The sequence below is a fragment of the Tenrec ecaudatus genome, chromosome 3 (genome assembly GCF_050624435.1).
Source record: "Tenrec ecaudatus isolate mTenEca1 chromosome 3, mTenEca1.hap1, whole genome shotgun sequence".
Classification (NCBI taxonomy): domain Eukaryota; kingdom Metazoa; phylum Chordata; class Mammalia; order Afrosoricida; family Tenrecidae; genus Tenrec; species Tenrec ecaudatus.
Genome location: NC_134532.1, coordinates 152,994,997 through 153,009,421, shown reverse-complemented (window position 1 = coordinate 153,009,421; position 14,425 = coordinate 152,994,997). Strand labels below are relative to the sequence as shown.

The 14,425-nt window shown below is 40.3% G+C and overlaps 1 protein-coding gene across 2 annotated transcripts in view; it reads left to right on the top strand.

Annotated features, from left to right (window-relative positions):
• The window catches only part of SLC4A4 (solute carrier family 4 member 4), a 343,893-nt gene that overhangs the window by 296,095 nt on the left and 33,373 nt on the right, over positions 1-14,425 (top strand). For both annotated transcript variants that reach the window (XM_075544222.1, XM_075544221.1), the window contains exons 16-17: positions 115-228; positions 2,357-2,518. In XM_075544222.1, coding sequence (XP_075400337.1) covers positions 115-228; positions 2,357-2,518 — 276 coding nt within the window. The remainder of the gene's footprint in view (positions 1-114; positions 229-2,356; positions 2,519-14,425) is intronic.

Sequence of the window (14,425 nt, the reverse complement as noted above, 5' to 3'; positions counted from 1 at the left end):
GGAGGATTTTTTATAAGGTTACTAGCAAATGTAGAATTCTTCATTCAATTCAACCGTGGGTCAATAGCTGAATATATGCTAAAAGGACTGTTTCTTTTTTTATTTTTTTCACAGGCAAGAAAACTTATCAGTGACTTTGCTATTATCTTGTCCATTCTCATCTTCTGTATAATAGATGCCCTAGTCGGTGTGGACACTCCAAAACTAATTGTGCCAAGTGAATTGAAGGTGAGTGAGTGGCTGTCTTTGGGTTTCCTGGACCATTTTGGCTTTCTTACCATTCCCTTAACCTATTTTATTACACTTTTCCCGATTAGTGCATTTTCCTGCTAGCAGTCTTGTGACAAGCTCAAATATACATCTAGTCTATTTATTCACTAAAATTAAATGTCAAATTAGAATCATAACCAAAAATCATAATCCTATCACATAAAGCATTTTACTTCAAGATAGACCTTGAAATGTCCTTTTGATGAGGAATCCCATTTCTCCCGGTTGTTTCATTCCCAGCAGAGTAAACTTAGATGACCAATGCCTGTCCATTTCAGCTCCCTAACGCAGAGGCTATTGATCTGCCTGCGTTTCATTTCCTTTCTTATGACTTCCAGTGTTCCTACATCCATACTTTACATATCCCAACTTCTGATTCCAAGTAGGTTTTTTCAGCTGTTTCTTCTCACTTTGAGTCATGCCCCATCAGCTAATGAAGTTCCTGAAGCTTCACTCCCAGAGGCTTGCCCCTCCACCTCACTGTGCTACCCTCTGAGAAGGCGTATTTGAAGTGCCTTCTGACGGGTGAGGCTGTCCAATGGCACTGTCTCTGACAGTGTCCTGCTCCTGTTCACTACACAGTCAGTATCTGAGCGTGTTTCGATTCTGTCCATACCGTGTCCACTGGCTAATTCCTCAGAACTAGAAAGCCTAGTCCTTCTTCATAGTCTGTTCTTACTGCAGAAGCTCTGCTGAAACTTGTTCACCGTGGGTGACCCTGCTTCTGTGCGAAACACCAATGGCACAGCTTGACAGCCACAGACAAGCCACTGCAGTAGGACAAATGGACAGACAAGTGGTGGTGGAAATCATTATCTTTTCCACTTTTCTAAAAGTCATAATTTTGAAGATTTAACTCATCATTTAAATTATTTTTTCATCTGTAAGAAAAACCAGACTGTTTGAATAAGTTCAGTCATGACTTTTTTTATTATTTTATTGGGCACTTTTACAGCTCTTATCACAATCCATACATATATCCACTGTGTCAAGCACATCTGTACATATGTTGCCATCATCATTTTCAAACCTTGTCTTTCTACTTGAGTCCTTAATATCAGCTCCTCATTTTCCCTCCCTCCCTCAACCTCTCTCCCTCATGAACCCTTGATAACTTATAAATTATTATGTTTTTCATATACTGACCACTGTCTTCCCTCACAGATTTTTCTGTTGGCTGTCCCCCTGGGAGGGAGGGGGATATACATCAATCATTGTGATCAGTTCCCCCTTCCTCCCTGCCTTGCCTTACCCTCCTAGTATTGTTACTCCAGTTATGACTTTTAAAGTAGCTTTTTAAAAATATTATGATGTTTTGAGAATGATGAGGCAACAAATGTACACATGTTATTGACACAATGGATGGATGTATGGATTGTGATAAGAATTGTGCGAGCCCCCAATAAAATTATTATAAATAAATAACTAAATAAAATAGATGAGTTTAATTGCGTCCTATACAGCGTATTGAACGTTGCATTTGGGGCTTGGGTTTCTTCTGACTTCCCTTTAAGTCTGTATCACTTTTTAAAATCTTGAGTCATTTTACTGAATTATTCCAAGTTCTCAAAATGGCACTTCCTTCTGTTCCATCAGCCCATGTTATCTATCCCCTTTTAAAAAAGTATTGACCTCCCCCCTCCCCACCCAAATAAAGTCCTTTGGAAAATAATCTTTGTCCCACCTAGCATATCAGTAAACAAGTTCTTTCTTGCTTTTCAATGTGTTGATTCTCCAGAGGAAAAACTAAATCTTTTTAGCCTTCATTGATAATTCACCATATAGTATGTATTTGGAGCCTGGGTGGCATAATGGGTCTCCTGTTGGGCTGCTAATTGCAAGGCCAGCAGTTCAAACTCACCAGCCACTCTGTATGGGAAAGATGAGACTTTCTGCTTTCCGGAAGAGTTCCAGCCTCAGAAGCCCGTGAGGGCATTCTACTCTGTCCATCAGGTCACTTTGAATCAGAATTGACGTAATGGAAGTGACTTTGGCTTTTGTTGGTTTGTTTGCTGTTTTTGTGTTGTTGTTTTCTGAGTATGTGTTAACTAACTATTGTTCTGGATGACAATCTTTCTCTTTCAAGCCAACAAGTCCAAACCGAGGCTGGTTTGTCCCACCATTTGGAGCCAACCCTTGGTGGGTGTACCTTGCCGCTGCCATCCCTGCCTTGTTGGTCACCATTCTGATTTTCATGGACCAGCAAATCACAGCTGTGATCGTCAACAGGAAAGAGCACAAACTCAAAGTACGTGTTCGTGGAAGGGGATCATTGCCCGTTACTTTCTTTTGGGTCCTTGAAAATACTAATTGATTCGACACTCAAATAGGTTTGTTTTTGTTCTGGGTTTGGGGGCTCTGGGGGGTCGATATGCTATAGCTGATACTCCTTACAGCTTGGCAGAGGCATGCCGTCATTGTATTCTGGTGGGTAGAGCTCAGTAAACCCAAAGAAATGCTTGCATATTATATTTCCATAGCCACCAGAGAGAGTACAAATATAGTTGGCCACTTTTAACCACGGTCATTCTGCGCCTGATCTTTAACGTGGAAACTGCCCTTAGGAAGGCAATGACGAAGCTCTAATTAATATGTCTCTTGAGCACTTGTCAAATGTGTCATATCAAATCCGCTTAGATTTGTTATAAAAGACTTTTCAGATAGTTTGCCTTTATGAGCTATGGGTAAGCCTGTGTATCCTTGTCTTAAAATATTTGCTTCACTATGTTATTGACCATAAAATATTGAGGAAAAACTGTGTTTTTGCACGTGCACATTAGAAAAATGTTACCATGAATATAAAGAAAATGCTTTGATAGTCTAGGACGTATCTCAAGAAAATTGCCTTATCTTTGTAATACTTCTCTAACTCGGGTGATTTTTATTTGTTTGTTTGATTACATTGGATTTGGAAGATATCCTTTGGGGAATGGAGGGATTAAAACAATAATAGGAGGGTAGAGGTTTGAGTCACCCAGAGATGACTCAGAAAAAAAATATCCTGCGATCGGCTTCTGAAAAATTGCCCATTAAAAATCCTGCGGAACACACCACGGACACACACTGGGTTTCCATGAGTCACAGCCACCCTGATGGCAGCTGATGAATAAGACTTTGAATTTAGTAGATGTCCACAAGTCCAAGCACTTTTATCATTGACTCATAAGCATCATTGGAGTGAAACATTCAATGTATTTACAGTTCATTTCCTAGAAGTAGATATGGAAATTACTAAGGATCGTTTTCAGGATACCGGACATAGCAGAAAGAAAAGTCTAGGAAATATAAAGAATTATCATGTAAACTCAATAGCGGAGGCCTAAGAGATATGAGAAAGATCCTATGAAAAAGTAGGAAGTAATTTAAGGACAGCAGATCCTGACGGTAAAGGTGTAAATGTCATAATAATCAGGAACCAGGAGAGGAAGAAATTGAAAGCTTTGGACCAAGAGAAGAAGATCTTTAGATTTTCAGATTCGTGTGGAGAGGAGTTTGAGAGTGTGTGACTAATTATTGAACTCTATTAGAGATGCGGCCCAACAAAGCTTTGAATTTGGGGCGTTGTGAGCCCAGTGTTAAGATATACCTCGGTGTGAGTTTTGAAATCCGTAGAGGATGGCACAGAGCATGGTAGAAAGGAAGGGCGTGAACCTGCAGGTAAAATTATAAGGAAGGCAAATAAATCCCTGTGCTGACACAGCAGCACACATTTGTCATTGGGAAGGCAGGGCAGTGGGATGTGGTTTGCTGGCATCTGTTGGAGTGTTTTTGTAACTTGTTTAGGTGCTCTGATTTTGGTATCAAGACTGTATATACATTGCTAATGTAAAGGTGGGCAGTTTGAAGTCACCGGCTGCACCATGGGAGAAAGACATGGAAGGCTGCTTCCAGGAAAATGGCACCTTTGGGAATCTAGACAAGGTCTGCTCTGTTGTTCATAGGATCTCTATGAGTTGGAATCAACTCAACAGAACTGGATTTGGTTTTGCGTTTTTATAAAATGAGTTCATAATGCTTTTCTTCCTACTTGATCCCTTATCTCATTGTCTCAGAAGAACTTAGTATTCTCTTTTTTTCTGCTTAGTTTGAATTTCCAACAGGCTTAAAAAATTGTCTGGATCGGGTGTATTGTATTTTTGGGGTAACATTTTAAACCTAGGATCTACTTTTGTTTGTTTGTTTTTAATTTGATTTGTTTTTGTTTTTATTGTTCAGAATAGACACAGTAAAATATACACCAATCCAACCATTTTACCTGTACCACTCAGCTTGAGATGTACTACCATTCTCCTGTTCCTTGTCTGAGTCGTTCCTCCACATTAGTGAAAGTGCACTGAGGGGGTGGTGGTTGGGTACTACCGACCGAGGAGTTCAGGCCTAGAGTGATCCTGTCTGCAACAGAACAAAACATGGCCTGGTCCTGTGCCATCCTCCCAATTGTTATGTTTGAGTCCATTGTTGCAGCCACCATGTCGATCCACGGAGTTTGGGGGGGGGGGGGGGTCTTCCTCTTTTCTGGTAACTCTATATTTTACCAAGCATGTTGTCCTTTTGCAGAAACTGCTCTCTCATGATTGTGTGTCCAAAGTATGCGATGCAGAGTCTTATCACTGCCCCTTTCAGGGAGCATTCTGTCCATTCTTCATCCAGAACAATTGTTGTGTTTTCTAGCAGGCCATAGTTTACGGTCAGTTGAATCCTATATTGATAGAGCTTAAAAGTGCCCAGTGCTCAAGGCAGTTGGTTAGTTGTTTGTTATTTTTACTAGTTAAATTACTCTATTGTTTTGTCTTAAGAAGACTTTGGGAGGATATTTTAGGTTTAAGATTGAAAAATTGTATCAGAGTGAGAGTTTCAGGGATTCATGGAAACGTCATGGCCTCAGTCAGTGTGGAGTCCATGATCATTAAAAATTCCCGAGTTTCAAAAAAAATGAGGAGCTGATGCCAGGGCCTCAAGTAGAAAGAAAACGTTTTGAAAAAGATGATGACAACATATGTACAGATGTGTTTGACACAATGGATATATGTATGGGTTGTTATAAGAGCAGTAAGAGCCCCCAGTTTAAAAAAATCAGACCTTCATTTCTACCTGTTGATCAGGATTGCTCTTGGAGCAGGGTGTTTCCTAACGGGAGCTGGCACCCCTGGTTCAGACAATTGTGGAGGCAATCTCCATATCTGCCTCCTAGTCCTGCAGCTTCCTCGGTGGTTCCAGGAAAAAAGAGACCAGCTGGTGTGCCTCAGGTGGCCTGGCAGCTAGACCGCAGGCACTAGGTAACAAACTAGGAGGTAGGACAGAAGCACTAAGTGTATTTTGAGGCCAGTGGACTGGGGTGTCTCATGAAACCATAACCCTGAACCCCGTAGCTACAGAACCAAAGCCAATGGAGTCTTTGATCGAACATACGCAGCTTTAGCAGCTAGTATTGAGGTGTGCCCATGTGTTTGTGAGATTTTTGCAAATGTATCTATGTACAAATTCTTACCAATGTGTGAGACAGGGTGCTCTAGAGAAACAAAACCAGAATGCTTATAATTGTGTGTATATATATATATGTATATATATACACACAGAGACAGATAGATATATAACATAAGAAATTATAAAGCAGTGCAAATGGCTCAGTGCCACTCACTCCCGTGAGACAGTTGTGACACTGGCAGTCTTTCAAGTCTTGAGGGCTGCCAGGTAGTCCTCTGTAGAGCAATTCAGGCTATACGGGCACAGGCAGCAAACAGCAAGGCAGGTCACAACAGTCAGCCAGTGTCCGACAGTCCCCAGCTCAAGAGATGTAAATTCCAATTGTGTGGAGAAGCAGGTCTTGAAGGAACCTCAAATTACAGCGACACAGTCCACGGGTTAGGTGTCCCACGGGTAGTGTAGCTAGCAAATGAAGCACAGAACAAGCAAGGCAGCTGCAAACTGGTCCAATGATCAAAGAGTAAGAGACAAGAAAGGCGAGGCTTGCTGAGCCATTTATCTCTCTGCCCTTCAATTAATCCCACATGTGTTTGTCAGCCAGGTTGGCACAATGAACTAACTACCTCAGCCAGTAAATGTATTGAAGAGTATAATAATAAGCTGGACAATCCTAACCCTTAATCAAGGCAGTATTCCTCTCAGCATTAACCCTGCCAACACCAGTCCCTCTCCTCGCCCCACGTAATCATTAATAAATGTTGTTCTTTATGTATTTGCCTTCTCTTGTCTTGGTAGAAAATTCCAGAGTCCACAAGAAATCTACTATATGTAATGGAGGAATGTAGCAAAGATGCAGGGTATAAAGTCAATAAACAAAAATCAGTTCATTTCTATGTTTCAGCAAGGAGACATCTGAAAGGGAAATGAAGGGAATGATATTTACAATATGTATGAACTGTGATAAGAGTAGTATGAGCCCCTAATAAATTGTTAAAAAAAAAGAATCTCAGTGAATAAAATATTTAGGAATAAATCTATTCAGGGACATGATAGTCTTATACAATGAAAACAATAGACCCTCCTGTATCATATGTTTTAATGGCTATAAAACATTCAGATTTACTTTTTAAAATAAATAACATATTGTTGAATTTTTAAAACTCATTTTTACAGTCTGCTTTTAACAAGTGTGTAGTCTATTTAAATGGATAATCACCAGTGGTATATTTGAGTTCTTGTCTACGATGTTATGTCATTTTACAAATGTTTACTTGTCTTACTTTTTCTGTGTTCTCTTCTTGCTTGCTCTTTTACATCAGTAGAGCTGTGTTTTCCTCTTTTTTGGCATCACACACCCCTGGAATGCACTGTATCTTTTCTTAGCCTTGTTGCTGATGTTTCTGTAGTTGTGTTAGTTACATTGTAAATGCATATTTTATTTTAATGTAAAATTTTGTTACTTATATGCACTCTTTTCAGCAGCATAAGACTAGAATGTTCTTTGTTGCCAACATGGGGCTTTTCTAGATTGGGGTTTCTACCTCTGAAAAGATGTACAGTTTGACAATCCCCCAGGGGCAGCCCCACCCTGAGCTGTAAGGCTCCCTCGGCAGCACTGACTCCAGGGCAGTGAGTTGCACTTTGTCATCTAGTCACGTAGCCGTGATCATTTTACTCCTCAGGGTCTCCAGAGAAACGGAACCAGCAGGTTTCCACTCCAATAAATAGTTACAGTCTTGGAAATCCACAGTTGGTGATTGGAAGGCAATAGTTGGAAGCAAAGAGGAAGGAACAGTAGTTGGAAAACAGGGACTTGGTGACAGAAATGAAGCTGGAGGTTGCACAATTGAGTTTTGCAAAACCAATGACTTGTTCACAGCAAGTCATTAATTTTTCAACAACACAAAATACGACAATACATGTGGACTTCCCCAGAGGGAATACACCGAAATCAGATCGACTCCCTCTGTGGGAAGACGTGACATGATGGACAGTCTCAATATCAGCAGCTACAATTAAGCCAGGAGCCAATTGTGGAATAGACCATAACGTTTTGTTTTTTTTCTTTTTTCTTGAAGCTGATGTTTCCTGATTTCTACTACATTTACTTTCTTTTCTTCTCTTAATCATTTTATTGGGGGCTCATACAATTCTTATCACAATCCATACACACATCAATTGTGTAAAGCACGGGAGAAAGCTGAAGAAAATTAAAACAAGTCCGCAGAAGCCAAAACATGACCTTGAGTCTGCCACATGAGTTTTGAACACATTTCAAGAACTAATTTGACCCATTGAACACTAATGACAGAAAAGACCCAATGAGCTTTGGGAGAACATCAATATCATCATCTATGAAGAAAGCAAACGGTCATTAAAAAAATAAGAAAGGAAGAAAATATGAGAGTGGGTATCAGAAAAGACTGAAAATTGCTCTTAATCATAGAGTTGCTAAAGAAACTGGAAGGGAAACCAGCTGGAGAAGAGAAGGTCAGTATCACAGTGAACTGTGCCAGGACTTAGAATTAAACAACCAGAAGGGAGGAACTCGCTCAGCATATTTGAAACTGAAAGAACTCAAGAAACACTTCAAGGTTGGAATTGCAATTTTGAAAGATTCTCTAGGCCAAATATTGAATGATGCAGGAAACATCAAGAGAAGATGGAAAGAAGACAGAATCGCTGGACCAAAAAGCACTTGTCAACAGTCGACCGTTTCAGGAGGTCGTCCATGAGCAAGAACCGATGGTGCTGAAGGAAGGAGTCCGAACTGCGTTGAGTGGATTAGCCAAAAACAAGGCTACAGGAATTTATGGAATACCTATTGACATGTTTCTGCACTCTCTCATCTATGCCAGGAAATTTGGGAAAGAGCTACAAGGCTAATTGACTTGGAAAAAAACATCTATATTTGTACCATTCCAAAGAAATGTGGACCAACTATTCTTAAAGTATAGAGTGATATCCCAACACAAGTAAAATTTTGGTGAAGATCATCCAGCAATTGTGGCAGAAGTACACTGACAGGGAGCTGCCAGGAGTTCAGGCTGGATTCAGAAGAGGACACGCACCAAGGGATATCATTGCTGATGTCAGAGGGATCTTGGCTGAAAGCAGAGAACACCAGAAAGTTATTTACTGTGTTTCATTGCCTATGCAAAGGCATTCGACTGTGTGGACCGTGATAAACTGTGGCTCACGTGGGAATTCCGGAACACTTCACTGTGCTCATTCAGAATTTATATACTGATCAAGAGGCAGTCGTGTAAGCAAAGCCAGGAAACACTGCATGTTTTAAAATCACAAGGGGTGTGCATCGGGGTTGTATCTCTCACCCTACTTGTATATTCTGTATGCCAAGCAAATCATCAGAAAAGCTGAAGCATATGAAGTTGTGTGTGGCATCAGAATTGTGAGAAGGCTTATTCACAACCTGTGGTACGCAGATGACACAAGCTTGCTTGTTGAAAGTGAGGACCGATTGAAGCACTTGCTGATGAAGATCAAGGATTGTAGCCTTCCGTCTGGATTACAAATGGAAGGAAGACCAAAATCCTTACAACTGGACCAGTAAATACCATGATGTCAAATGGAGAAATGGTTAAAGTTGTCAAGGATTTTGTCTTACTTGGATCCACAATCAGTGCCGTGAAAGCAGCAGCCAAGAAATCAGAAGCTGTGTTGCCTTGGGTAAATCTGCTGCACGTGACCTCTTTAGAGTATTGAAGCGCAAGGATGTTACCTGGAGGACTAAGATGTTCCTGACCCAAGCCCTGGTGTTCTCCATTGACAAAGTCGCCAAATCAGTGAACTCAGACTTAGGAACAACTGTGAGGCTGGCACAGGACCATGCAGGGCTTCCTTCTTTCATGCACAGAGTCACTATAGGTGGGAGCGACTTTAGGGCACCTAACAGCAGCAACAACAACAACAACAACTGACCGATGTGCGGTGTGTAGGGTATTCTTGTTCATGAGTGTCTCCAACATATACCTCCTTAGAAATCCTAAGATTTTGATGTTCCCTCCCTGCTCCTGGCGGGTTCCTGGGTGAAGGCGACTAGCCTTTGAACTGTGGACCCTAGCTCTTCTCTTTTGGATGGGGAGGCTTTGCTTTAGAAATTTTCCTGGGAGGTCTGTGTACAGTGAATATTCTTTTCCCCCCAAATTATCATAAATATATATAACATTTGTCAATTCTACATTTTTTCTTGTGCACAATTCAGTGACACCAATTAAATCATCATTTAATCTTCATTTCTCCCCTTTTCTTCATAGACAGTGGACATATCTTTCTCTGGACATATAACTCTAGTTTGAAGCTGTTTTCTTTTAGCAATTGAAGCCATTTTCCCACTAGTTCTGATGTGCATTGTTGCATTAAAAAATGAACTGTCAGTAGAATTGTCAAACCTTTGTAAATAGTCTATCTTTCCTTTGAGTGCTGTTGTGATCTCTTTTCTTGTCTTTATTTTGGTGTTTCCTACAATTTGCGTAGGCATGGATTTATTTCTATTGCATGTTAGTTTCACTCGACTCTCTGAAGCAGAAGATGAGTGTTGTTGTTCTTTTCGATTCTGGAGGATGGGTTTATTTATTTATTTTTTGCTTTTAAATTTCTAGTGTACTTTTGTGGAATTTGAAGTAAAAATTTCTTGCCTCTTTCCATCGTATAAAAATTTCTTGGCTCTTTCCATCCACCTGTTTCCTCTAGCCTGTTTTTTATATCTCTCATCCTTTGATGTTATATAATCTCTTCTTATCTATGTCTTTAATTTTGCTTTTAAATTTCTAGTATACTTTTCTGGACTCTCAAGGGAAAATTGCTTTCTCTTTTCAATTTGTACTCCATTTTCCTCTAGCCTGTTTTTTAAAATATAGCTTATCCTTTGGCGTTGTACAATCTCTTCATATCTATGTCTTTGCTAATTTTCTTAGAAATAGTTCTAGAACTTTAGGTACTTTCCTTTATTTTCTTTGTGAAACTGATCCATCAGATGTTTTATTTAAATTTTTATGTTGTTTTCTTTTAGACATTTTATTTGCTGGCTTGTTTCCCCGCTGATCAATTTTAATAAGCATTGGCTTCTTTGTCATTCTTTTTGCATTTCATATGCTTGGCTTTGTGGCCAACCTCCACAGGATGCCAGGACCATTTTAAGCTGCATTTTTGGCTTATACTTTGTCAATACAGGGCCAACGTGAATTCCACCCCCAAACCTACATGATTACAGATTATGGTTAGAAATACCTTGGGGAATTTTTTCCCTCTTTATATTGCACTTAGTGACCAGATGAAGGCAGGCATGGTTGTTGTCTTTCTCTGAAGAATTTTTATATTTTCCTTCTTGACCAACTGACCAATTTGCGGTGTGTAGGATATTCTTGTTCATGAGTATCTCCAACATATACCTCCTCGTCCACGGCTCTTAGTCCCTGGAATTCAGATGGTAATTACAGTCTTTGCCTTATTAGCCTAAGAGTTGGCACCATTTTTATGGGGCTTACTGGTCCTGTGGACACACTTTCTTGTTGTCACTGTGTTTGCAGGATGACTTTCCTGTCCTGTCCTTTCCTACAGGCATGCTGTCATTCTTCAGGTGATTTCTCAGTTTTGTTTAGCGTGTGTCCATCTGATGCGCTGTCATACAGTTGAAATTTAACCAGAATTATAAGAGAGGTACACAGGATGTGATTATAAGACTTTTAAAATATTACTGAAAATATATTGAATAATACCTGAAAAAACAATAGAACAGTTATTTAAGATTACGTGTGTGTGTGTACATGATGTACTTGATAGAGTGTTAGCTTACCATAGTGCTGGAAATGGATTCTCCCTAAAATATATTTATTTTGATAAAAACAATTAGAAACAAAATTTGGCTTTAATTTATAGTTGGTGCAATTTGTTATGTTTCTTTGGTGGTAAATGGCAACTGTTTCCTCATTTTTTCATAATCATAAAATTTTAAATTCAGATTTAGAAAATTTAGAACCAATAAAATATAGAATTGTTACGGTTATCATCCTGCAGAAAACATAGGAAAGACTAAGTAGATTGACATAGGAGTCGAGTGTGTATCAAAGACTTTTCATTGTGTTTCTCATTGCTCATTTGAAACCAGATGAAGATAGTTACTGAATAAGTGCCTGGTCTTGTGCCGCAGATCTGATGATGCCAGTGGACAGTTCATCACGCATCAGAGGCTTTGCCCTCTGGAAATTGTTTTGTTCACAGTTTGTTACCAAAGGAGAGCTAGGGAATGTGAACACTGGAGAATCTGTCTAGAATTCTAAGAGCCCTGACTGCTCTGGAGTTGATTTTAAAAAGGAACCAGTCACAGTGATAGCTGGAGGCATTGTGACATTAAATCAGCGGTGTTTGGGGTGGCATTTGCTTTGGCACCATGTCAGGTTGTTCTGGCTGGCTGCCTGTTCTGATTGGGATGGGATCCACCTTTCCACTTTGCTGAACAGCTCGGTATTGGTGTAGAACGCCAAGGCACTGGGGCTTTTTTTGGCCTCCGTTTGGTTAGCTGTGCTCCACATCTCCCTGCAGAGCTCTCAAAAGCAGACCTAGTGCAGTGAGGTCAGGACAGCTCCGGAGTCAGTCAGTAGAGAGAGGACGAGAATCTAAGCTTCTGACCACAAAGTTGGGGCATTTCACAAGAGAAGGGGTTGTTGGTTTTTTTTTTTTAATTTATATTTTAGAATATAATAGATTTGTTGTGGGAAGGAGGAACAGTTTAGGGTAGATATCTAGATATATAAATTAGGTAATTTTAGCAACCAGTTCTCGTATAGCCTCTAAAGCAGCGGTTCTCAGCCTGTGGGTCGCAACCCCTTTGGGGGATCAATGACCCTTTTACAAGGGTCGCCCAATTCATAAACTGTAGAAAAATTACAGTGATGAAGTAGCAACAAAAATAATTTTATGGTTGGGGTGGGATCACCACAACATGAGGAACTGTATTGAAGAGTCACAGCATTAGGAAGGTTGAAAACCACTGCTAAAATAAAAAATTCTTCATTTGTGTGAATTTCACTGAATGACTCCAATCCCTAGTTTGTTTTGTCTTTATTTTTCCTTTCTATTCCTAGTCTCATAACCCTTTATTTAATGTCTAGACTTTTCTAATGGTTTAGTCATGTGTTAATAGCCAGTCTTCTTTGCTTCTCTTGAAAAGCAATAATTTTTTAAAGCACTGTTCTTATATGCCAGCGTCTTATTTCCAAGTCTTCATTGACCAGCCTTCACTCCTTGAACATCGATTTCTTTGAGGCGCTTTGTTTTATAAATACACCTAAATTTAATTTCAAATGGTTCTCTACACGTCCCAGCCAATTCCATAATCAAATGAGCTGCTGGCTTCTCTTTAGAGTCCTGGTGCTTTTTGCTGTTAGTTAATTCAACCAAACGTTCTCCTCTTCATTTCTCTGTGATTACCACTTGTCCAAATCCTCCCATCCTTAAATATTCAAATGTGCACAATGCATAGTGTGGCTTTCACCTCTAATGTACTGCATCTTGTTCTCATTTCTGCTCTTAGTAGATTTGTATTGCTCTGCGGCGCTGCTCACATGATGCCCTTCTGCCATCAGAGTATCGCCTGTGTCTTAATTCCTCTTCCATCTCACATCCGGTGGATCACACCAGAATGATTTCTATAAAGTAGGCAAAAACAAATGCATGTGGAAGAATGTTACTAGGTTAGACTATGTTATTATCAAGGCTGCTGTGCTCCTTGAAGTGAGCAATATGGAGCAACATGCAAAGGCACCGTCAGTGCTCACAGTGCGTGTGTTATCAGAAGCTGTGTTTAGACGCCATCCGTACTGGAGGGTTCCGTGAGCACACTCTAGACCATAGCCCAACATGTCATCCTCTGGACTTTTGGTATGTTTTTCAAACCTCTCCAAATTTCTACTTACAGTTCATTCTACCGTGAGTCCCCTCAGGTGGGCGTAGGCTCCTGAGTGGGAGCTACGGTGCCCCATAAACTGGAGTGTGTGCACTGTTATTAGTACCAAACAGAAACTTCAAATTGCTAGGCTAGTCTTTTTGTTTCATAGATTTTTATTACTGTGGATTTATTCCTAAATGACTGCTGTTCTGTATAACAGAGCATATACCTTCTCAAAAAGAAAAATTCACTTCCTATCATTGTACTTAAATAATTTCCAGTTACAGAATCGAGAACTGCCTTTGTGTTCATATTGATGAAGATGGCCTTTGTTAAACTTTCAGAAGCATGCTGCGTCTTTGAACATTTATAGTCTCTGGGTGGTGAAAATGCGTTCAGCAGCTAGTCAAAAGGCTGGGGGTTTGCAGTCACTCAGGCACCCCCAAAGGAAGGCCTGGCTATCTACATACTTCTGAAAAACCCACCTCTGAAAATGCCCTCTGGAGCACAGTGTGACTTTGACGCACAAGGGTCTCCCTGAGCCTGGATCGGCCGTGTGTCGAACAGTTGGGTCAGATGTTGAAGATAGGCGGTCTTCTAAGTTGTAGTCTCTGCCATGGAGGGACTTGGAAGATTTTTCTCTTCCTATCGCCAATCAGGTTGGAAGGGATCTTGCTTTCCTTTGGTCTCTATACCTGCACGTCCAAGTTTTCCAAATTCACTGCCATCAACTCGATTTTGACTCTTCATGGCCCTCTCGGATAGAGGGGAACTGCCCCTGTGACTTTCCAAGACTGGACCTCTTTGTGGGAGTGGAAAGTCTCA